Source organism: Daktulosphaira vitifoliae, unplaced genomic scaffold (assembly GCF_025091365.1).
Source record: "Daktulosphaira vitifoliae isolate Bord-2020 unplaced genomic scaffold, ASM2509136v1 Scaffold_3, whole genome shotgun sequence".
Taxonomy (NCBI): domain Eukaryota; kingdom Metazoa; phylum Arthropoda; class Insecta; order Hemiptera; family Phylloxeridae; genus Daktulosphaira; species Daktulosphaira vitifoliae.
Window position 1 is genome coordinate 41,366,867 of NW_026099574.1, and position 24,672 is coordinate 41,391,538.

Below are 24,672 nucleotides of genomic sequence, written 5' to 3' on the forward strand. Positions count from 1 at the left end.
ATCGGTTACGCGGCACGATGGATAGGCAAAACAGGTACACTTATGTGTTCAAACGCTGTAAACAGTGACGGTTCGATATTGCAAACAAGTTGCACTGGTTTTTTAACAATAAAACAAGGAAATTAATGATTTTACTTGATTAATGCGCAAGAGTGTCAACTCGTAGGAATAATGAGGATATATCTTGTGGGGATTTATTATAAGTACGAGTAACGCATAATGCAATAATGTTTTTAATCTGTATTAATAGGATCACTCATAAATTATACACAATGTTTAGTTATGAGTAATGTTATTATGACTAAGTAAATTATTTGTCAAGATACGGTAACAAAGTTATAGATATCAAAACGATAATGATACAATCAGTTAAGTATTGAAGCGAAAAGCGCATGAGAGTTTTATTGTGAAACTTTGACATCATGAAAGGTATAATTCTACTTTATCTACACGTAAACTCTGTTTTAATAAATTTTGCGAGTTGTCAAGAGTGACTGGAGATACAATTATTAACTTTTACTTTGTCAATTCTTATTTATTAATTGTAACCTTAAGTTTGTTAATTTCGAGTGTGTTTAAACTTTTCTGGTTCATTATAATACACTTGAAATAATTTTTATTTTGCCATCACTACTGATGGAAAAAATATTATTAAATAAAAAAATATACATTAAACAAATTTTAATAAATAATTATGAATATTTACAAGGGCTTAAGAAAGGTCGTCGAGACAGAGAGAAGCGATGCGTTATGTATCGCTCACTCGATTGTCACACCTCTTGCAAGAACTTCACGGGACAGATGCCCTGTTTGTTCTCTGCATTTCTGATTACTACCATGCCGTCTAGTTCTTCGCCAATTTGAATAACGATCTGAAAGCAATTAAAAAATAATTTAGATACACTGTTTGACTTGACATTAAAATGTAATTAAAAAAATTCATATATTTTCCTAGGGGAAAATGTAGATAATTAAAAAAAAAAAATTTACTTTTTATTTTATATATTTTGTAGGATAAACTACATTTCAGTAGTACGATGAGTATATAGTTTTGGTAAACAGAGATAGGAAAATGACATTACAGTAAAGGATTAAGACTTCGGTTTAAATTAACTGATAAAATGTGTTATTATTCAAAGAGACTATCTTGGTAAAACATCCGAATTTAGAAATTAAACAGTGTTGCTTTTATTATGTAGGTCTCTCAGTCATTTTAAATTAAAATCACTTGGTAATTAATGGTTAGTAAAATATTTTTATCATTTAATATTTAATTGTATACGTAAATAATTATCGGTAACACATTGGAACACGGTAACCGTCATAGTATTTTAATAATTAATGAATTTACCTAAGTGCATTCAAAACTAAAGCATACGTTTTATATGTTATTTTTCTAGCTTAATCAAATAATATCTTGTAAACACTAGTCAAAATAATTTTCAACTATAACTGTTAAAGTTTTTTTATAAAACAACAAAAAAATAATTACTTTATTTTTTAAATATTATTATTATTTTTAATTGCCTCAATAAAACCTAAATAATAATTAAACGTTGAACAGAGATATCACTTCGACGTAAATTTACATTTTTTTTTTTCAAGACTTTAACGTGGATGTAATGACAAAAATAATTAAAACAAAGGTTACAAATTATATAGAAAATAAAATAAATTGGGTTATTCTTTATTATATGAATTATGGACCAAAATTTGGTTACAAAAAAAATAGAGTTCATGATTGTACCGAAAAATCAATGTCCCTTCCTTACCAACCTTTTTTGGAATTATACAACACCCAGCAAACCGTTTTTTACTTAGTGTGGCAGTATTACTGTATATAGATAGGACTTACTTTTTTTTATTATAATTTAATTTGAATACAGATTGCTTCATTTACAACTTTGAATTATTTAAGTAACCTTAATTTTATACTTATCTGTGTAAAATATCTTTGGCTAAAATCGTTTTCATCTGAGTTTTCTGTTTAATTTTATAATCAGAACAAACTCATTGATTTTTTTCTATTACGATTATTCGGCTGCTTAGTCAAAATGATTTAAAAGCTGTTTTACTTAAAAATTACGTTTAAAAAAACTGATGATATTAAAGTATCGATTGAACCTTCACAAATGGCCATTAGATAAAATTAAAAGAAACGGGAAATTATTTTTTACCTTAAAGTCAATTATGAAACAAGATAATCGATAAGTAGGGTTATTTGTTATTTAAATTGCCAAACAACTAAAAATACATCAAATTACTATTAGGAAAATAAATATATAGAATATTCGTGTATAATATGTCGCGTTCAAGAATTATTTATCGAAACGGATAGAGTTTTTTATATTTATATTTATTTTTCTTATTAACTACACATTTATTATAAATTTAGATTTTTTCTCGATTAAAAAATAATTAATAAATAAATATATTTTCAGAACTCTGTTCTGATATTTATTTTCTATTACAAAGTTATTATTAAGGTATAATAATATGACGATGTGAATACAATGCAGAGTATTTTTTATGGAATTAAGGAACAAATGCATTTTACCACCCCATCGAGTTTTTTCATTTTTTTTTTTTAAACGTGTATTTTTCAATGCTTTTTTCAAAAGTGTTTGAAAAAATTGTCAGAAAAAAATGGTTCATAAGTTATAGCTTTTTAAAGTTGAAACGTCAAAAACTAAAAATAGCTCAAAAATTGTTTTTTTTTTGTTAATTTTTGGGATTTTTTCTCATAATACTATTGTGAAACTATAATGACGTAATTATTACATAATATCCTCATTCTAAAAATCCTAAAACCTAAATCATCTTTAACTACATCATCGAGAATACTTTTTATAGTTAATTAATGAAAATTATCAAAAAAAAACAGCAGTATATAACAAAATTTGTATATGATTATTGAAATCTTTGAAAGCTCATAACTTTTAAACTAGACTTCGCCGACAAAAATTTTTTATATATTCTTAGTCGGTATGAAAAACTAAATTGATTTAAAAAAAAAAATTTGAAAAATCTCGATGGGGTGGTAAAATGCATTTAAGCCGGAATTAATATCAGATAGCATACATATTGTTTACAGCAATTGACCGGATTCCTTATTTCCTTACTTTTTGAACACTCTGTATATTTATGTAAAAGTTTTAATGAAGTTTTTGTTATTGTGGTCTGATTTATAATCCAGATAAATTTCAATCTACAATAGATCACAAAGATGTTTCTCCAGTACATAAATGTCAAACAAATACTTGCTAAAAAAATATGCTGTATCTCATATTATTTCTATTTTTAAAAATAACTAGGAGTCACGTTTAGAACAATTTCTCAACTATCAGTGTATATAATCAACCGATTTTCTATATTGATTATATTACCTACATTTATTAACAGATGATAATTTTATGTAAACGATAGTAATAATTTTGCTTTCGGACAGTAAAATAAACTATTTTGTTTCAAATAATGTTCCTTTTCGTGTAATTAGTCCACTTTTTACAGAAAAAAACGTTCTTTTGCTGACGGGCAAACATAAACGAATGCGATGCCGTTATTAAACAACAAAACGAGAATATATTTTTTATCTCGAAGTAAACCTGGTTCATTGTGGAACCTTAATTAATCAATTATTGGCTATTGCTTTTAAAACGCTTTTTGGCAAACGTACCTGATCCCTGAGTAATGTTAGTCCATTGTCGCCGTCAGACACTTGTAAATTATGAGTGACCTGCAAAGGTCTCTCGCCAGGTTGTACTTTGGTCACGTAGTTGTACGGGAAATAACCGACACGGCCGAAGCACTTGCCTTTCCACCAGGCCGGGTCCGAAGTGTCGATAACTGTTACTTTGTATCCCGCTCTGAAACAATAAGGTGCGTTTTATTGAGTTAATAATGAAGGAACGATTGTAATTTATTGAATCAAATTTAATCGAATAATGTCTAAGACTGTCACAATAAAATCTGACTTTATTTCATTTTTTTTTTTACCAAACGACATCTATAATACTTGAATATTATTTTAAACAAACAAATTGTTATTTACAACATTTAGGTGTAAAGGTTTTACCTGCGATGGTAAATAAAGTGTTTTATTCAAGTAAAAATCTATTAATTTTTCAACCCTTTGAATTGACAAATTATTTTGAATTATTAAGATAAATGCTAAAAATATCAAAGAAACAAAATTTATAAAACGAAATAAAATTTGATAGTTAATTAAGAATAATTTGATGCAAATAATCATAATAATGTATATCTTATTTAAAGGTGTTCAGTTGTATGGCGTGGCGCCTTTATTGGCATCACGCGATATTGTAATGTATAACAGTTCATTTTGAAATGCCATTGGTAAAATTTTTAAAATGCAATAAAATACAATATTCAGTTATTTTTATAATATTGTATGCCTACCGGAAAAGTATAAAAAATATATGAACATGTATTGGGCACGTGAATGAACTTGCTGCGAGCGTTTATTTATGAGACTAGGAATGATATAAAGAATTTAATATTCACTTATATAAACAGCGAAATACGAGGGAACTTTGATGTACATTACATGATAGCGGTGAAAAATGAGAATGGAATAACTCAGTCTCTAAATGTTCAGACTTAAATGTTTCAAAATAGTTATGCTCTCATTAATGTATTCTAATAAAATTAAATTCCTTAAAACTATGTACGATTGTATTAATTTTAAAGTTTGAAAAAGTAACTATTGAATAAATTATGGTGTAAAGGTCAAATTACTGTAAGATTTTAAGTTTACAGCGAAATGAAATAATTATTTTTAATTAATTATAAAATGTTAATTGGAGGATTCCTCGAAAAAATTCATTAATACGCTACAAATAAATATTTTGCCTCTTCCACGTGTTAAATAATATTTTTAAATGAATTTAATTAATGAAAGATAACTAATGCTTCATATCAGTTATATTATAATGTAATTTAAATGATATTTTTACTTATTTACTGAAACTCGAAAAAAAAAAAATTGCGGAAATGTGAAGGCTTTCCATTAGAAAAATGTCAAAAGATAATGTTTACTCTTCCTCATAATTATGATAAAGTAAAATTATAATATTTTCTAATTATTATATATTTTGAATAATATTTTAACACTTAATACCACTTGACAAAGTTGAAGTTTTATAAAACTTTTGTTAATTTTGAAGTTATGCTCAATTAAATTACATTTGAATGGTATACCATAATCACATTGAGCTGATTGATAATATAATATTTTTAAATACAATACAATTAAAATAATGTTAACTATATAAAATCTCTAATATTAATTTACGCAATTGAATGTTTAATTAAAATACGTCGAAATTCATATTTCAAACATTTTACAGTACACTGAATCGTCGGCAAAATAAATTAATTCTTTGAATTTTATTTATTATTCTTAACGAGAATGAACAAAATAACAATAATATTAACCCAACCAGGTAATGCGTTTTAGTCTTTTATAGAAGTATATAAATTATTGCGAATTTAACAATCCACCCCGAAAATGTTATCTGCTATGAATGATATATTTGTAGCTATCTAAAACAATGTTTTGATAAATACTGTCGGCGTGGTTACGGTTAGCAATGGTCAATTCTACTTTTATACAGAAATATAAATAAAATGCTTTGCTTTAAAAATCGTAAAAATATCCCCGTGAGCAATAAACCATATAATAAATAATGATTACACTTGTAGGTATTCACAATAATTGCATTATGCTAGTAGCGTTTACCACATTTATTTATTTTAGATATAGTAGATTATTTTAATAATAAATACTCAAAAGCTCAAATATATGCATTTAACGCGAAGATAATACATTTGCAAAAAAGGCGAATGAGTAATTACTCATTCACCTTTTATGTGCACATGCATTAATGCATGTATAATTCTGACATGTACAGATAATATTAACTGTACCTAAATTTGCCTTACGCTATTCAATACCAGCTCATGGGCCAAAGTAAATATGTAGAGTACTCACTTCAAGTCTAGTTCGTCCTCTCGGCGAGCCTTAAAGTTGTAAAGCACCACATATAAATTGTTTGGTAGTAGTCTGTGCGGTTTCTGTTGGGAAAAAGGAAAAGATAAGATTATTAAAATGTATTCAGTTAAAAAATAAAATGTGTATGTGGCGCGTGCAAATAAGTTTGTGTGTACTGAAATAAAGAAGAGAAGAAGAGACGGCTGCGATTAACAACATAGAATTAGATAGAGACAGCAACTGCGTACACATTAGTTAATTAATACTGTACTTGTGGATATCTCACCGGCGACGGGCACGGAGAGGTGCTGGCCGATGACAATGACTTATCGTTGTCGTCTGGTAGCTCCACTGAACTCATTCGTATGTTTCTTGTGGTAAGTAAACGACGATTGTGGACGGGACTAGAAGGAGCTGTAAATATGGACGAAGAAAACGTGAGATTCATTAATAACACTACGATAATACAATGTTTTTACAATATTATTATTATAAATACAATGTGTGTGTAGTTGGAAAATAGATTGAAAGGTTTAGTGCAAATTACGAGGGTACGGTAATAATAGTGCAAGATTTGACTACTATGTAGTTGATATTTAAAACTGATAATTGAATAAGAATAGTCAAATATACTTGATAATCATGTATATTTTTAATTCATTTAAGCTATAAAAAAAATGTATTAAAGAGGTTTCAAGAAAGTTACGCCTAGTACACAAACTATGTATATATATATATGTGTGTGTGTGTGTGTGTGTGGACATGTTTTCTAAAGCTTTTGTATAAATAAATAGTATAAAATTTTGACAAGTCGGTATTTTTCTTGTCTAATTTTTAATTGTATATTGCTATACTCCCTCCGTCGTTGAACACTGCAATAAAACGAATGGAAAAAAGTTTTAAACACATGTGTTTTAACATGCGCCCTACCGAGGTCATATAGACTCCCGACGGTCTTATATATTATTATGTAATATACATAAATATACTTCTGACTACTTTGCAATGCCGTAATATATAACATATACCTACTGAACTACGCTACACGGTTTACACATTCAATATATCAAATTGTTTAGCAAAACTATCTCTCTTTCTCTTTTATTAATAATAAAATTTGTTTATCAAATATAAGAACAAAGCGAAGCGTTTTGAATATATTATTACTATTATGCTTGTATAAATATTATATCATTTTGAGCTTTTATACTATTAAACGTAATGGCCGATATAAACGAAAAAACAATAAACACCATGTAAATATTACACCATATGAGTCGGGCCGCCATAATTTCATAATTTTATTATGTACGTTTATGATGTACATTGCATAAAACTACAGAAAAAAAAAGAAAAATCACGGCTGTCCGCTCAGTGTACGTCTAACAACTGCAAAGAAAAATAAAACGTTTTTCAGTTCAAGTATGAACATAAAGCCATTGTCCGAACAAGCATGCAGTAAAAATATTCAATTCGTTCAACACGACCCTTTTGTTCTTCAAAATAGATTTTTTTTTGTAAGTCTCATGCTGCCGTTACCCGACTGTTAACCCCGAAAATCACCAAAACGATGCACACCTTTTCATTCTAAGCTTCCACTCCCACGGATGACGTGCGGAAACACAGAAATTTGCAAAACATACTGTCACATTAAGTGGGTACAACGAATGTAACGATAAAAAAAAATTCTAACGTAATTATATTGTTTACTCTCGACCACCATAATATCATCAAACACGCATCACACACACGCATGTACAACTCTACCCCCGCAAAAAGTTCAAAAATAAAGTACAAAATCATAATAATTCGACCAACTGTATAATTACATTTATCATGCAATGTCCTATCAATAAATCAATCAAATAGAAATTACAACGTGTTTTTATTGTAATTTAAAATACACCCGTTTTGGTATTTGCCATTAAACAAAATATAATCTACAGGCGACAAAATTTATGCTTAACGGTACGCACACTAATGACGCTCGGGACGAAGGGCAGAGGAACCCCCGTGATGCAGCTTCGAACAGCTGCGTCACTGCAAACGGGCGTGAACCTCATTGAGAAAAATCTAAGTAGAGTGGCGGGAAGAAGAAGTGACGGGTGAATTTAAAGGCGATTTGTGAGGATAATCCAAGTATAGTCGGTGCAGGGTTGTCCGATCATGGCAATAATACGTACATTGTAATCTGGACGAGGACGACGGATTGGAATGACTTTCCATGTGTTGACCGCCGCCCATGCGTCGTCGCTGTGCTTGTTCTGCTGTGTCCGACGAGTCCAACGAGAAGCTCTTCATGCGCGAATTGAGTTTTGGTCGCCGCGGACTGTGTGGAGCTGTAAATGTTCACACACGGACGGGTATGTACCCATGGTCAGAGAGATGGAGGGAAACAAGGTCAAAAGGTGACCGCGAGTCAACGTTTGGGCAGCTGAACCGAATACGAGCAACAAGAATTACCGGCGTGGTACCAAATAGAGGGAAATGGAAAAATAGAAAGTAATCGTTTCGGAGATGCAAGAAAAGGTACTAGGAAACATGGACAGCGAGTAAAAAAAATAATTCAACTGCCCAACGGTTAACTCGTGGTGGGTCTTTCTACATTGCGTCTAATTCGCTAAATTATTTAATTATTATGTAATACTATTAAACATGCATTAAAAAATGCTAATTGCAAAAAATGTTATGTGTTTTCTACGGCATGCAAACGGTACTGTAGGGTCAGACCCAACATAGTTGCGGTCTTGACGATGACAATGTGACAGCATTATAACAGTACAAATTTTAAAGGTTGTTATAAAGGTCGGAGCATTACTGGTGAATTTGATAAGCATGTTTTTATGTATGACATCTCAACTATGCGCATGAGTTATGAAAAAGTTTTAATGCTAACGAATTAATATTCAAATGTCAGTAAATTTTTATAGTATGATAAAAGCGAGTTTTTTAATTTCCGTAGATACTACAAAAGACTCTAAGGCGATAGACCTTAAGATAAATGGCACTACATTAAGGAAAATCAAAGTGTTGGTTAATAGTAAAATTTTTCTATCGTGTAAAACTGATGAAAATCATACCATTTGAAATTTATAAATAACTATGATGTACCATAATATAATAATAGGTATAATAATAATTTATTATTATTTAAAAATGCCAAGAAATATATGAAAAATGAATTGGCAAGCTTAAACATAACGATTTTATAATTTATGAAATTCAAAACAAACCGATAAGGTCTTAAACAGGTACACGCAGAAAGTATGTTTTATCAACTCGGAAGTTTACTTAAACGAGAGTTACTGTGTATTTTTGGTAAGTCAGGAAGGCGAACGTTACAGCGGAAAGACATACACAGTGGAAAATACGACGTTATTTACATGATTTTTGTAGCTAGACGTCATTAGGTAGCACACAAGCTGTTGTAATAATAACAATATTGGACGACGTTTATTGAGGTGCTCATTCATGGGATAGACTTGAATGACAAGGCTAACAGAGTGCAATAACTTGGCAGGGCGCACAGTAATAGAAACGTTTTTATGCGATAATGAATTATGAATAAACCAAGCTTTTAAAATCCCTTTAGAAGTTTTGCAACGTGCACGTGACATTTTTGATGGGCTATTTAATTATTAAAACACAATCAAACTACAAAAGTATTTTATCGATTCAAGGTTCCTTGACCTCCGTCAGCTGTTGGAATTCCAATGGTTAAAGAGTAAATGGTTTGTAAGCAATTTTCTAATGATTTTTTGATTGCATTACGAAAAGAGCCTATACTAGATGCCTGCGTCAGTGCACATGGATGTTTTTTTTATCTAAATAGTGCAATCGCCTTGTCTACGTCTAAATTGAACAACAGGCTATATATTTATCGTTGTAGAAGTACAGACCCGTGGGGACCGATTGGGTCCAAAAGTGTTTGTCCTGTCCCGGAGAATAGCCGGTGGTCTGGCCTTTATATATATATAAAAAAAAAAAAAAGAAAAAAAATGGTACAAAAGGTGAATTATAAAGTGATGTTTCAGTAAGCTTAGCAAAAGGGATTGTGTATTTTTTGTTTGGATCATAAATTTGTTTGAAATGAGAGGTAAAGGAAATTTGAGTGCTTCATGCACGTTGAAATAGTGTTTTATATGATATATGTATAAGGGTGTAATTATACATATATCATAACACCATTACAATGTCATTTGGGCAATTTATATTAAAAATGATGAAATTCTACCGTGCAACGATTGATTAAGACAGTTGATAGCTTATAAAAGGACGTACAAATTAAAATTAGAAGAAAAATTGTATGAAGGGTAATATACAGAGTGTTCAGTAAGTCAGGAAACGGGTTTCTATTGTTCTCATTGTTTGTAACAATGAGAACAATAGAAACCCGTTTCCTGACTTACTGAACACCCTGTATATATATATATAATGCACGAAAGATAAAATTGTAAAACGATCACAGTCATTGTATATTTATCTACGTATAAATACCAATAGAAAAACAAAAATTAGTGTATAAATATAGAACTTTTAGGTATAATGATTGTTTGAAGTATGAGTATGCCTGATGAATAAGAAAAAGCAAAGGCTCTTTAAGGAGATGCAGTAACAGAGTATCATAAAATAGTTGAATAACATGTACATATAATTATAATATGATATTAAGAATAAACATAGTGTTAAAAAAACTAGTAGATAAAATACGTGTAATATTTTTGTTAAAATTCGTGATAAAGTTACCATAGGTATCACTGAGATTTTTAACGGTATTTGTTGAAAATTTATTGACTTCAAGAAGAATATATTTAGAAGTTTATTCGCGTTAACTTAACAAATATATCAACACGTATTTTAACACTTATTTTCAGGAATTATACTTATCTTAAAAACTAAAATGATAATAATAAAAATAACAATAACAAGAGTAATACTATTTTAAAGATATTATCATGACAATATTCGTCCGAGGGTACATGGCGATTATAATCGATGAGTATTTTGGAAACAAGGGAAAACTAGGACCACAATAAGGTTTATTCATTTCTTGAAGGTGAAATTCTTCTTTGCCGCCATGACAGCACCAGCCACCAAACTTCGTCGGCGAACGGCTTGTTGATCTGGCTGTTGTTGGTGGTCGTCTTGAGTGTGATTGGGCAATACTAAGGGCTGTCCGAATGGCCTCGTACCCGCCGCGTATCTGACTTGTTCTGGTTACGCGACAGGGCGAAAAGGGACGAACGAGAAGAAATAAAAAATAAAAATAAAATGAAACATAAAAATAAATTCAAGTCGTGACATAAAAATAAAAATGTGATGAAGAACAAAAGACAAAAAATAAGTGAGTGAAAGGAGACAGGGAACCATGATTAAAAACGGATACAATAATACTACAGAAATAAAAAAATAAACTAAAATTCGTACTTTCGGGCAATGATATCGACCGGCCTTGTGTTTGGGATCTGCCACCGAACATTGTAAAGCTCTTGACGCCGCCGAACAGTCTCCGCCTTCTGGGCGCTGCCGATTCTGGTAGTCTGCAGGAGGCCGAAGACGTGCCGACGACGTGCGATTCTGCTAGGAGAGGACACACACGGTGCGCGAGATCAGATAATATGTATCCGTAAGATAATAAATATAGGAATATAATAAAAATATTATTGTTAACAAAAAAAAAAAAGTGAGCGTATAATATTACTACACATGTGTATATATAACAACCATTAATCCTTTCCAATCGTCAGAGGTTGAACGAAATATCGTTAATTGTTTTAAATGCTCGGCATTTCCTCTTTTGAAAAGTGTCTAACATGACAATCATAATTTTAAATCGATTAAAAAAATAAATAGTAATATCGACATTCTGACTCACGAAATCGGAATGGAGTAATGGCGTTTATGATACCAAATGGATGACCGTACGTTTTACTAATAAGGAAAAGTCTAAAGTAAGAGACTACTGTTGGTAGATGTATTTTAATTAGAAGTATCGAGTTTAACGTGCAAATGCTTGTATACTTATTTACTTATTATCGAAATGTAATGAGTATTACTTGATGAAAAATGATTTTGGTTAATAGCGTTTAATTGAAATCTGATATCACGTAGTATATACACACGTATAATAAAAAAAGTGCCGCCTGAGAGGTACCGGGTTGTTTGAGAACCGCGAGTCAAAATGTTATTATTTTTATACAGAGTGATCTCAATTTTAGATAAGACACTAATTTTCGGAGAAACCAATGAAAATTTCTAATTTTTGTAAAGATAAAATATATTTGATTAAAAAAACTTTACAATATTATGTAGTTAAATAAATATTATTTCATCCTTAAAGAGATATAAAATTTTTTTTAATGGAAATTCATATTTTTTATTTGATAAAACATGATAAAAAAAAAAAAAAATTGCAGAACAATTTTGTTTTTATAATTTTTTTATCTGATCAATGGCCTTTTATTACAATATGTTTAGTAATTAAAGATCAATTTTCTAATAATATTTCATTGTTAAGAATAAACAGAAGATTTTGTTTAGCTATTTTACTACATAAACTAGTTTTTATTGACTAAGGTCAAAATACGGACATTTTATATTTTGATAATTCATCCCGTCATCTTTTATTGTATGGGAAAAAATTATTCCACAATATATTTTCGTAGTTATAAGATCAAAATAATTGTTTTTTTTTTTACAAAAATTATAAATTTTTAATAGTTTCTCAAAAATCGATCATTTTATCTGAAATTGATAATCTTGTACAAACGATTTAAAATTGTATCACTTACTGTTGTGTTTACGTATACGATTGTTGTGTATTAAAAAAATATTATATTAACATTATATATTAAGTATAAAAGTTCAGCTTGCCCAAAGTCGAGAAGCATTAACATGCAACTTTTGTAAAAAATAAACTGTATATATAAAAATGTTTATAACAATATAACAGTATGTTTGCTATAGAAATGTGATAATAATAAAAGCATATTATAATGTTAATTATGTACAGCAAGCATAATGTATAAATATGAATATATATAATGTGTAGATATAATAGAAAAAACAATAATTAATTATAAATGTGTAAGTTAATAAAACGTTATTTTTATTTACAAAATAAGTAAAAATATATATTTATATTACTAAATAAATATAAATATACATATAATATGAGTGTACAAGAGGATGAGCGTGAAGATGGATTTTTTATTTTGTGCTAATAAATAAATGGAATTGGGTTTATTACAAATTTTTTATGGGATTTATTAATATTGTATTTGAATATAACCAAGTATTTCATACGGGTTGGATTATTGACCAATAGGTGTTTTTTTTAAGAGGCCATTATACTAAAAAAACAGTAATTGTATATGTATCATACTATACAGCCATCGTGCACCACGTTAGCCACGCCATATCAAGTTCAATTTTTTTTAGTGGTTATAAGTAGAAATAGGTTAGAACAATACTATATGAATAATACTGCTATTAGTTCAAAAAATATGAAAACTAAGTTTTTGAAAATAGAAGTTTTTGTAATATATATTTATATAAATATATATAAACAGGGTGATCTGTGAATCATGAACCACTGAATTACTCACAAATTAATTATAATTTTGATAATTTTTTTTTGTATTTTTTAGTTACATATAATTCTTGTTTAATCCACTATTAAGTATCTTTTGGTTCATCTCTTATGATTATAGAGGTATCAGTTTGTTTTTTTTTAATTAACACACAAATATATATTTAAAAAGCTTATAAAATATTAAATAATGCAAATGAAGAAGTTACTGGATGTTAAAAATTTTATACCAAGGTGAAGAAAGAGTGAAACTGAACAATGTCTAGTGATAAAAATAGTAGCACTCACTTATCCTCTTCAGTCATTACTTCAAACTGTTAATAACTTCTGAAATAAAGGTCCAAAAATTTGTTATCGACCAATAGTTTTCTCAATTACACTATTTTTTTTGTTACAAGTTAGTCAAATATGTGTTTCCAATAAAAAAAAAAAATGTTGATACTCCTATAACGCATAAAGGATAAACCAAAAAAATACTTTATAGTTGGTTAAATTGTAAATTATATGTAACCAAAAAAAATTCTTATTATTTTACAAGTATTCGAGAAATTAATGATTTGCGGATCACTCTGTATATGTTAATCATAGTTACAGAAAAACACATTCTAGTTATGTGTATAGAATAAAAATGTAACAACTATATGACAGAGAGAGAGAGAATAAATGTTAGTAGACAATAACAGGTACAGAGAGAAAGAGAGTGCAATAAGTAAAAAAGCTAAATACTATACACTACAAAAAAACATGCAAGGGAACACATAGAATATTTATACATATTTTATAAAAGTTTAGTAATAGTAATAACAAAACGGTCGTGCAGACCTGAGCTGGACGCGTTTGGTGGTGACGTGACGTTCAACGTGGCCGCGGTGCCCGGTCTGCTCAAACTGTTTGGCGGGTGATGTTGGTGATGTTGTGATCTGGGTTCAGCTGGTGGCCCAACAATGGATTGCTGCCGGCCTACGCCTGATCTTGGCGAAGTACGGATTTCCCCGGCCTGTTTCAACACCTGATACACTTGATCCACTTGCTCTGTCTGGGGTTGCTGGCCGCCGGCACCACCACCGCCGCCACCGTCCGCACCGGATATTACTGCGCATACGGGTAAAGAGAGGAACAAAAAAAACCAATAACACCAAAACCAAAATTGGCAAACCACACACGGACCATAACAACAAAAATAAATACAAACAAGTTCTTATAATATTTATAATGTTTTTGGAATAAAATATTTATTAACAAATACAAAAAAAAAAAAAAAAATACGATATAAACAATCAGATTTCTTTTGATTTTTGTAGTTCGGATAATTTTGTTTTGATATTGTGCATTTTTTCACACCATTCTGTGTACGGAAAAATTCGAAAACTCCATCAGTGATCGATAAATATTAGTTTTAGCAGTAAAAAAATAAAAATGTAAATAAAATATAAAAATATACATAAATGTTTTTAGTTCAAAATAAAAAATATAATAGCGTAAGGAAAATAAATTTATTTACACTTTATAAACTTCCTAATAATTTATATCAAAATTTAATTGCTTTTTTACGGAGCCATTATTTAAAATTAGTTTGATGTAATCACTTTTAAAATCATTTGATTTCGTCATATTTACAGTTAGATATTTTCTTTAATAAAATAATATTATTTCCAAAGGTTTATGGTATATTGGACAATAAACTTATTAGAATATCTAAGAAATGGAAAGATTTTACTAAAGTTTTTTCAACAAAATACTACTAATATTAGTTGATTTTTAAATACAAACGTTATATTACCTATAACGAAAACTCGAAAATGTTCACTGTGTTGTATTTATTTATGTGGAATATACTAGAAATATTTTTTACTGTGTTTATACTTTTGCTGATATTTTTCTTGCCTGTGCTCAAAATTGAGAAGTTTGTTGACCCTTGAAGTGTACACGCTTAAGATTAGTTATTGATTCATTAAATTTAACGCTTGTCGAAGAATTTGAGGTCTTTTAGATTTATATGGTCATCAACCTTTATTCTGACTTTTGACTTTAGTTGCCAAGGATTACAACTGACTTGAAAATTGACATGAACTACGGTTGCGGTTTGTTTATTTAATTATTTTATGTGAAAGGTGGGCGTTTGATTTCTGTAATAATTGCTATTTCTACCGGCGTAACTCGTTCAATAGAAATGAAGTAAAGAAAAACTAAAAGAATTTGTCACGTTTATTATTAAGGATCGCACATTGAGTGACGGGAAACTTATGACGAAGAGGTCCCTGTTGGTATTCTAACGATTTACATTCACTAAACTAAGGAGAGATTATTCAAATATTTAGACGCATTATTACTAACAAGTAAGTAAAATAAGGTCATATAATTGGCCAGTACTAAAACTTTTGATATTGAACTAAAAATGGCTTATTACACTATGCCATAAAGACGGAAAATTATCAATTTTACAAAAAAAACCCGTTCGTCAAAGTAATTTACTTAGATTTCTGGGCGACTTAAAATGTAAAATCTTAACAAAAGAAATCGCGTGAACAGTTGCGTAATGACAAGCTGTCAATATTTTTTGTTCGAAACATTATAATCGACGTGACGGCCTCGTTAATTGTTATAAGAATGAAGATTATTTTTTTTTTAATAAAACGTAATGTTCTATTGTCATCTTATTGTTTTACCTTTAGCCTAAAATCGATTGAGTAAAAATCGTTTTAAAAAATGCCTTTGTGGCTTTTAAAAGAACAGTAACAGTCACCTTTAAAACCAAAAGTATTATAAGCGACCGTATTGAAAAATAGTAATAAAGTCATTCGTTTATTTCGTTACGAAAACATTCTTAATAAATTTGTTACTTGACACATAAAAAATTGCTGTCGTTTTAAAAGTGACGCATACTTAAAAACAAATAAATTATATTGATAAAGGAGACTGGCGAGTGAAGAAATGAAGTTTAATGTTCAATCGAGTCAACTTTTTTGTGTACCACGGAGTTCATATAACCTTTGTTGTAACAGTGCACTGAAACTTATCTTTTGTAATCTTCATCTTAAAAACGGTTTTCCATCTCAGTTTGTTATTTATATTCTTTTAAACTCAAGTTAGTAGATTTCTCAGTTGAAAATCCACAAGAAATTGTAAGGGCTCTTTTCTGTCTCGTTCATAATATTCTACCAATAGCTATTTTTAATAAAAACTAAGACTCATTATTATTTCTTCGTATGAAAATTGATAAAAATGACGTATATCAATTTTAATCTAACGTGCCTGACGATTTCAAAATCTTTCGATGAATAAAATGACTTGTAGCAAATTTAAAATTTAATTTACGTAGGGAATAGTATTTTAGTGCGATTTATTAAAAATGAAATATTTACACATTTTATTCAAGTTTCAAAGTGAATGTTCATATAGTTTATTTAACGCGCAGTAAAATATTTTCATAAATTTGAATTCATAAAGTGTTTTTCATGCTCAAACAATTTTCATTTCATGAGCTGACCGTGGCGTTTAAAAGTGCGAACATCAATGTCTGTCAAAATCACATTTCCGTATTTTAAGTTGAGATTGTGTTCGCGGAACGGTTCACTTTTTTACAAATTTGAAGTTTTACCCAGCATGTTTACGGCACAATATTTTTAAATGCAACTAAATCACAAAAAAAAAAATATACCTTATTTTACCATTAAACTTATAGTACATACCTCAGTGTCTATTTGTTTTTTAGGAAATTTCATAATCNCAAATGCAACTAAATCACAAAAAAAAAATATACCTTATTTTACCATTAAACTTATAGTACATACCTCAGTGTCTATTTGTTTTTTAGGAAATTTCATAATCAATACTGACAAATGGAAAATATCTTACATTTGTCTTTAGTTAATGCCGTACGACTCGAGTACATGGACTTTCCTTACATCACGTATCGTCTAACATTGTTTAAGACTTATTGCCTTTAGGGTAATAATGCTAACGTAATAATTTTCTTAGAAGAAATACGATTATTTATCTTATATTATTGAGTAGGGCACACATTTTTCGAAACGAAATCACTGCAGACTTCTAGCATCACTCATCTATGAAGGAGAGCCCATACTACTCCTTTGTATTGCTATTACAGTCATGTCTCGTGAATGAGATTGTTTACCTTGAAATTAGTAAGAAATAGTTATAATAATACATTTTATTTTCCGACCGCTGTAATTACGTGCTATTCTTTTCATAAGATTTCCCTGTTATCAATAATGTTCCTGGGAAATTTCTTTTTTCGGTTTATTGAACATCTCATATAGTCGGGTAGCCAAAAACCTTTTAAACTATCGTTTTCGGATACATTTTCTCTAGATGCCCTTCACGAGCACCACCGTTTAAGCAACTCTTTAATATAGTAATTCATTTAAAATTTTTATTTTTAATAAGTTCCCATTTTCCATCTCCTGTTTCATTATATTAATTTCTATGCTCTGACGTTAGCGTGACGTTCGAGTTCAGAATATACTATTTAAAGGCCATAAATCTTAAGTGGTCTTTTTTATTAGCATGGGCTATTTTTAATTTCCAGTTGTGCACTGAGATGTAGATACTGAGTTTTACAACATTAGTTATGCAGCTTTAATCGAGATTTTTTCGTTATTTGTGATTAACACCCGATATGATACAGAAAACAATTAATTTTCTTTTTTAATCATTAACTTATGGCGGCACACGTAGTTAAGTATACGTTCTGGCGTTTGAGATTTTAGATTGATAAAAATCAATAGTAGACAAAATGTTGTCAACACGTAAATTCCTTTGAATGTCTCATAAGGATAATAGAAAAAATATGAACTAAAATTACTAAATTTATAAATATACTAATTTCGATTCTTAAGCTATAAGTTCCTAGTATTGATTTCTAATATGTTGAATATCTATTCTTATGTCAAGCCGACTAAAGATCAACATAAACTACACACTTTCTACTCTCGAATTTGGTTAGTTATACCACTACATAAATAGTTTTTTATCGGATGTTAACTAAAAGGCTTAAAAATATAGACACAGTAAAATCATTCGTTAGTTTGGCGAAAAACATAAATAATTATTAAAACACAGTGAACTCAATACGAACGATGAGCGCAAATACTATTTTTGTTAGTTACTAAACTCTATCACACGATTGGTTTGAGATACTGTTCATATTGGAGGGATGCGATTGCAATTTGCGCAACGTAAATTGAAATTCAATATAAAAAAAACAGTTGTGTTTTAAATGTAATTATTATTAAAGTATAATAAAACACATCACTCAAATTGAACAGCGTGCATGGACTTTGTACAAAATTAAAAGTGTAAATAAATAATAATAATGATAAAAAAAAAAAAGAAAAAAATGAATAAAGAGTAAAACAAAAAATAAAAATCGTAAACAATAATGAATATTCTAATGAATGTGAATACAAATATAATTTCGTCGTTATTTACAACCCTAAACAATGTACACGGTAATTATAATATGTACATATGGCGACTTTGGAAAGCTGAATTTTTTTTAATAAAAAAATAAATAAATTAAATAAAAGATAAACAAATATATATATATATATATATATATATATTTGTATAAACTAATAGAGAATAATAAACAAATAATAAAAAAAAAAAAACGAAAATTATCCTTCGCTATGTAAAAAAATGGCGAGTGGGATAATAATCGTATAGAGTTTTTCGAATGATTGAAATCAAATGTTATTGTGTATTGGACAGCAATAAAAAATTTGACGTTTTCCGTCAAATGTCTGGTAATAGAGGAACTCATATAAAGCGTAGGTGTATGGTGTGTGTATATGAGTGAGTGTACCTGTAAAATACAGTACACATAATATTTATGTTTTGTACCCAGCACCTTTGTTACGGCACTTGGCACTGTTCTATATACGTCCTGTGATCATCAATGATAAATACATTTAAGAACATTTTCGTTTTAAAGCGTTTAATATATTTCCCAATTAACTCACCTTCGTCGTCTAGCGCTGCAGCCGAAGCGGATGAAACGTTCATCGCAGCCATTTTGGTTTCAATTTCCGACGTGGATTTTTGTCGGCGTAATAAACGCGATTTGACCTGACACCGAGTAGTCACTTTTTCTTGGCAGTCCAAGTGCACGTTCATCTTACACACTCGACATTTAAGTCCTTGTCTGGTGTGCCCTGTGAAAAATATAAACACTATTATTAATTAAATGTTGTTAACGCGGCACGTTTCAGAAGCCTATCAACGTGTGTATTAATTAATTATAACTAACAGAGTATACAACTAGAAGTCATTTTCAGTAGTTTCGATCAAAGGCCGACAATGGAGCTTTCAGGCGAAATTTCTCTGTGTAGTTAAATACAAACGGGGGCCGACATTATTTTGCTGTAAAAATAATACTCCCGAGGAGAATACTCTAATGTTTAGGCTTAACTAATCCATAAATGATTTATAACTAGTCAACTCATACGATTTTTTTTTATTTTCCAGATTAACTGCGGTTCTTTCTAAATTGACCGACAGTTGACCTAAATAAACGATAAATGAACTGTATCCGTTACAAGAATCTGCCACTGAGTAACAGTGGCACCCGGACCATTAAATTCGTTTCTTTTTACAGACAGTCGTCGTTAAAATGGCAACGACCTCGGAGGTCGTTGAAAACATTCTGACATTATTTTAGTGTCACTGAGATAAGTGATGGGAATGCGACTGTAATAGATTTCTTGCGACATACTCGACACTCGCATTCCAAAGCGATAAGATATGGTGTGGGCGCTACTGGAGATACTAAAAGCATTATTATCCGTATAGTCTTTAACAACTAACCGTGAAAAAGGCTCAATCGGAGAAGACCAAGTATGAAGTTTTTTTACAACGATAATCACTAGAAAACGCCATCATGTGCGATTACAACGAAGAACAAGCTAGTGACGTACTAAATGTTATATAAATATAATGACAATAGTACAAAATGAGCAGAAAATGTTTGTAACGACACCCAACTTGAAAAGAAAGAGTATATTATTTTGTAACTGTAGTCTCAAACAAAGGTATCGGATAAGTTAAGCGGTTTATATTCACTTGAAAAACATTGGAGTTTATTTATTTTGAAACTTAATAGCAATTGTAGTGTAAAAAATTTGGAACTTTAAGTGAGATGAAGTCAGGTGTGTAGTTTCAAAATTAGCTAAAAGTAAATTTTTGAAATTTTCCAGCGACAACAAAAAAAAGAAAATATTTTTAATAAAGTTATATGAAGGAAACGATTTTCCAAGTGTAGTTAAGATTAATTATCATTTGTCAGGTGTTAAATATTTTTACAGATATTACATTATAGTAATCTTTAAGGAAATACAAAAAAAACAGTTTTGAAAAAATATTGTTTTGGCTGATTTTGAAAGTTCACGCTTCAATTATGGACGAGAAATTAACATTATTTAATATTACATCTTTGCTCGCTTACAATCAAGTTATCATACTTTGAAATAATATACAGATGAAGATGAATTTTTCAGAAGAAAATTTTGTTATTTTAGTTTTTTTTTTTTAATTTTAACCGTAAAAAATTCGTATAAATAAAAATACAAATTGTTCAATTTTAATTTAATCTTAGTGCAATATTTAACTCACTCTTATATAAAATAGTGGCATTCAATAAAACTATTATAAGATTTTGAGAGAACACTTATCAGTAATGACACTGATGAACTTGACTTTTATCAATTTAGTTTGTACTTAAAAACTTAGTATAAATTCTTATACATTATTTTAATAATAAACAAAACCAAAATATTAATGGGAATTGTTAATTTTAAGGTGTAATCGTAAAGTACAATTTAAAATTTCTAATGTTTAGCGGATAATAAATTCAAATAAATTGAGTTATTTGATATTTAGGTTCAAAGTTTGTTTTCACTAATAAAATGTAAATGCATACTATTAATTAACAAAACCTGTTTTTCTTTGGTAATTAAATACAATTATGAATACTAAGTTTATTCAATAACCTAAATTTTAAAACTAAATTTTTTAATTATAATTAAAAACGGAACTATAACGATAAGAAAATCATATATTGTACTGGGTGAAAATTGTAAAATAAATTATATTAATAGATTTCATTTAATGAATGTTTTAAGGTAATTATTGTTCGGATTATTTTTTATGATAACTTAAATTTAAATAAGTAACCAGAGCGGTGTAATTCGTAAAACATATTTATTATGGTTTCGTGTACATATAATTTACCTAAGCTAAATGTGAGTTGGCTACAGAATAATTAGAGGGATCATATTTAAAAACGAATCACAGTCTAAATTCTTCCGAGAGAATTTAATCATTATGACTTTTTTTGTTTAGACAAAGATAATAATGTAAGGATTATAAAGAAATTCACCCCAGCTCAAACATTCATTTACCGAAACGGGTTTTGCACAAGTTTGATCAAAAAGAAAATAATAAACTGATATGCTGCATTTATTGAATTTTAAGTCAAGATTTTTATTACGTATTTCTTCCATAGAACACTATACCACGACACATTTTCTTCTACTACAGTGCTTTCATTTGATAAGTAATGAAGACAGCGAAGGGTTTTAAATTTCAATAAGTTGATCAGTTGAAATAGTAAAATAATAGTTTCAAAAATGTGATAAATCAGTTATTAAACGTTTATACTTTTAAGATTATGTATCTTCATTATTCTGCTTTATACAACCAGAATGATATTGGGCATATTGAGGAAGATGAATCAAACTTTGATAGAAAAAAATTACTAATTAGCAATTAAATTAGCAAAAACAGTCTATGTCAAAAATATTCTATGGAATGATAATTACGAACGCATATGATGCAATATATATTTGTATTATTTCAAAAACGTTTCTCTTCCATGAATAAATTATCATAGCGTCTTAAATAATGGATCATCTACAGAGTACAAACCATCGAGCTTTAAAATATTCCCTGACCTATAAAAATATTATTGTACGAACTAAATGTGTACTCTGACTGTAAATGCTTTACTTGGTTTCGATGTTGTTTTATTAAAGTTTGCTAGTTTACGATACAGCATAATATCATACCAACTATTTTATGAACGTACTTTTTAATCGAGTTTCCCTACCACATCAAAGATTCACGATTCTTATTAGAAAACTAAAATACTGAAACTGTGTCTATTGTTTAACTCTGAGCAATTTGACATTTATTATTTAAAACAAAGTTTTAGTGTTGAACTTTCTAAAATTGGTGGTTTTAATTATTGTTTTTAATATTAAATGAAATACATCTAAAACAAATTTCGTTAAATAATCAAGAACTTCAATTAATTTATAATTCACATCGAAGCGTTATAAATAAATAAACAATTTTTTTCTTATCATAAATAACGAATAGTAAAATAATTATTTGATTAATAGTAATTCAGTATTTTTTTTCGTGCGTATTTCGTATAATCGCGTTTTCTTACACCATTAATTTGATACGAAGTAAAATACATTTTAGTCAATTATCATTTGGACTTGTTATAGTAATAAAATGAATATGTCTACTAAATAAGTCATTCGATGCATTGCCAATTGTACTCAAAATAAACGTGTTACATACAGCAGTGATTTGGGGTGTGAAATAAATATGACGAATGGGATTGGTTTTTCAGGTGTTGCCAGGGTCGTCTCTTTTATAACGAAATTTTATAACTTTACGGCTAAATCCTAACATGAAAACTGTTTTCCCCTCTGTCATACGTCATAGGAAAAGGAACACACTGTGTTGACACTGAGCGTTATAGTAAATATTTTTCAAACTTCACCCAGTCCTAAATGCCGTCACCTCTCGTGCGACGGGTGACAACGACCATAGCGTCAACAAAATTATATTTTCGGGGCTTCCGCAAGTCTCAACGTCGGCGATACACAAATTGGATTCGATTAGGGGCTTCCAATATAACAAGACGACGACGACGACAACTACGACCACCACCACCACTCCTACCGACCACTTTCTATCGGCTCTGGATAAAACACTACGTGAAACGAATCTCGATATTCTTCTTCTGGTTTTCTTCAGCGCACATTACCACTTACCGTATTCAAAAGTTATTATTATTCGTACGTTTTCTACGACGCAGTAAAAGCTTTCCCGTGGATTTTACCCAAATGCTCACTAACGCAGTCGAGAACATATATTACGTGTAAATGAACCTTGTTTGTGTTTTACTGACCAAAATGACCAACTAGTACATCTACAACTCTCTTGTTATGACAACAGTTTACGTGAATCGATATGTGTCGGGATATGTGTCAATAATATTTTATGAACATTTTATTCAGCTAGTTTCAACTTCATTGTAAGTTTACCAAATGTTTTTGTTTATAAAATAATTTTAAACCGGAAAGTTAGCAAAACCCAGCACTTAATTGAATTTTAATGGCCATGTAATTCCGCGCTAAAAAGTAAATAAGTAAGATTATACTTTAAGAAATTCTAAAAGTTACACAATTATCATTGTAAACATGGAGAATATTCATAATCATCTTTTGAGTCCATATCTCAACTATTTGGAGTCGGCTCTATCTTATTGATTTGGCCGGTTTTCACACCAGCTGTCGATCTCATTATGGTAGAGGGAACTAGTAAAAAGGCAAGGCGTGTGTCAAGTTTCGGTATGATCACCTATTCGAGAACTTCATCAAGTAGCGCAGCTGAACATCAGCGCTAAGGCGGAGACTGAAAGATCCACTGCGCCGCCACATCACAATCCACGCCGGAGAAAATAATATTAGACAAGAAAAAATTTAAATCAATAATAATTATCAATTACTATTATATAATTATAATCTAATATTACTATTATAATTAATTATATTAATTTGGGAAGATCAAAAAAGAGATGAAGGGATTTAATTGAATGCTATATGACGACGGTTGATATGAGCGTAGATGATGTGGGTGATCGTGTCAAGTGGAATTTTAAGGTAAAGGGGGCTGACCCCAAGTAATTGGGATTAAGGCGAGGAACAAAAAGAGAAGAAGAATTAATTATTACTATTTTTATAGCGATAAT

General features: G+C 29.5%; 1 protein-coding gene across 12 annotated transcripts in view; it reads right to left on the bottom strand.

Annotated features, from left to right (window-relative positions):
* Positions 1-24,672, bottom strand: part of LOC126902806 (uncharacterized) — a 171,698-nt gene that overhangs the window by 1,442 nt on the left and 145,584 nt on the right. For 4 of the 12 annotated variants that reach the window (XM_050680419.1, XM_050680415.1, XM_050680417.1 and 1 more), the window contains 7 exons: positions 19,589-19,780; positions 14,427-14,696; positions 8,197-8,352; positions 6,285-6,427; positions 6,014-6,096; positions 3,677-3,866; positions 707-872 (listed from right to left, as the gene is read on the bottom strand). In XM_050680419.1, the coding sequence (XP_050536376.1) occupies positions 771-872; positions 3,677-3,866; positions 6,014-6,096; positions 6,285-6,427; positions 8,197-8,352; positions 14,427-14,696; positions 19,589-19,780 (1,136 nt within the window). In that variant the 3' untranslated portion in view covers positions 707-770. Of the gene's footprint in view, positions 1-706; positions 873-3,676; positions 3,867-6,013; positions 6,097-6,284; positions 6,428-8,196; positions 8,353-9,912; positions 9,976-11,440; positions 11,594-14,426; positions 14,697-19,588; positions 19,781-24,672 lie in introns of all 12 variants that reach the window. The other 8 variants (XM_050680421.1, XM_050680420.1, XM_050680423.1 and 5 more) reach the window with 8 other exon arrangements.